A 2,154-nucleotide genomic window follows, 5' to 3' on the forward strand; every position below is an offset into this window, starting at 1 on the left:
CATTGAATGAACTAGAGCTTAATTTTTGTTATTTGTTATAAATTGTTTGTGTGTTTTTAAATAAAAGAATATACTTATTCTTTGTGAATAAAAACACATTTATAAAACTAAACATATATTCGTTAAGCAATATAGAATAATTTAATTCAAATATAAATATTTTACATTATAAAATACCAATATATATATAATAAAAATAAGTATATATATATATATATAAACGTATATTTAGTTTTGCATGCTCTTTATTAATTTGTTTGTTTAATACTCTATCCAAGTCTTTGAGAAGGCAATTAATAAACAAATAATATATAATATTTAATTTGAATTAAATAAGTCTATACTACTTATATATGTTTAGTTTTATAAATGTGTTTTTATTTACAAAGAGTAAGTATATTCTTTTAATTTAGAAACCCACACAAATAGTTGTAACAAATTAAAAAAGTTAAATTCTAAGTTATTTATTGTTATTTCAAAATAAACAAATCAAATATAGCACACATTATACTTTTTATTTATTAAAAAAAAAATTTAAAAGTTTTCTTACATTCATTTATTTTTATGTTTAATAAAAAAAATTAATTCTATTTTTCATTCTTCAAAATTTTCCATACTACAAAAAAAAAATTTTTTTTTTTAATGATAATTAAAATAATATATATAAATAAAATAAAAAAAAAATATAGCCATATATTTTTTTTTTTTATTAACATCAGTTACTAGCTGATATGTGCTTTGTTTTAACTGGTATACTGTCTTAATATATTATAAAAGGTTAATATCTTTTATTAGCCAGTTATAGAAAAAAATTATTTTCTAGAGTAATATATTAGGATAAAAGAAAAATTTACTTGAAAATGAGTGAAGATATAATTAGCTTTTTATAGAATAATAGTTAATAAATGTAATGAAAATAACTAGTTTGAATTAGAATGATTATTTAAAATTTATTTTTATATTTTATTTCGGTTCTCTCATGTGTTAAAATAATTGAATTTATTACAAGAGACAAAGGAAGTAATAAAAAAAAATAGTTTGTGAATGGTATAAAAGTGAATTGTCCTATAATAGATAATATAAAAAGAAAAAAAGATAAAAAAAATGCAAAGGATGAGGAAATTAGTTTTATATTACTTCTGCATTTGCTTAAAATTTTCTTATTACATTTTACTTTATTATTTCTATCTTTTGTGACTACTTCATTTCCTTTTTCTACATCTATATTTTGCTTTATTCCACTTTGTTCATTCTTTGTTTCTAAATGTGCTTCTATCGTACCTTGTTCCCCCAATCCTAATTTACTTTTTGTTTGTTTTATTGTATCATAATTTTCTGCTAATGATCTTTTAGATACTAAATCTAATATATTTAAGTCATTTTTGTAATTCCAAAATTTGCAAGAATCCCACTAAAATAGAAAGAAAATATTCGGTATATAAAAAGAAGGATTATTTTTATTAGTATAATTTTGATTTAAAGAAATAGCAAAAAAAAGAAAAATAAATATTTTTAAGTATTATTATTATCCTACATTATTAAAACATTGCAATATCCAAATTGAAAGGGTAAATACAAAAAACTTTATAAAAAAATATAATACATTTTTTTTCTCTCTTTTAGTATATATTTTTGATGTTGACATATCTGTAGTAGTAAAACTCTTAGCTACATGAGAGCAGTATATGGGACGCTTTCTATAATTCGATATAAGGATAATATTATTTTTCTTGTTCATTTTTTTTTAATTAAAATGATCTCTTAAAAGAAAATAATAAATTATTATTTACAATTTTTTTTATCTTTAGTAGGAGGATCAAATAAAACAATTGAATTAAAAAAAATAAATCTTTAAATTTGAAATGAAATAAGAATTTTTTTTTTTGTCAAAAAAAGAAAAAATTAAAAATAAATTTATGTATATGTATACATATTTATGAATTATGTTAATATATCAAGAAGCACAAGAATATTAGAGAAAAATATTTAATAATAATACTATATAGTATTGCTTAAACTGTTAATTTTATATTATTTATAACTACATATTAAAGAAAGCATAATTGTGTTAATTTTAAATTTAATAAACTCCCAAATTTAAAAAAAAAAAAAGCTAATATTTCTATTGATATTAAATTTTATTTTAAATGAATA

At 17.9% G+C, this 2,154-nt stretch overlaps 1 protein-coding gene across 1 annotated transcript; it reads right to left on the reverse strand.

The window, feature by feature from the left end:
• Window positions 1–943: 943 nt before the first annotated feature.
• On the reverse strand, window positions 944–1,738 carry PRELSG_0030500 (fam-h protein; the record flags this gene model as incomplete). The annotated part of the gene is made up of 2 exons (XM_028676167.1): window positions 944–1,411; window positions 1,535–1,738. 2 exons carry the CDS (start codon window positions 1,736–1,738, stop codon window positions 944–946), a joined length of 672 nt encoding a protein of 223 aa, XP_028531207.1.
• Window positions 1,739–2,154: the final 416 nt, after the last annotated feature.

Source organism: Plasmodium relictum (assembly GCF_900005765.1).
Source record: "Plasmodium relictum strain SGS1 genome assembly, contig: PRELSG_00_v1_447, whole genome shotgun sequence".
NCBI lineage: Eukaryota > Apicomplexa > Aconoidasida > Haemosporida > Plasmodiidae > Plasmodium > Plasmodium relictum.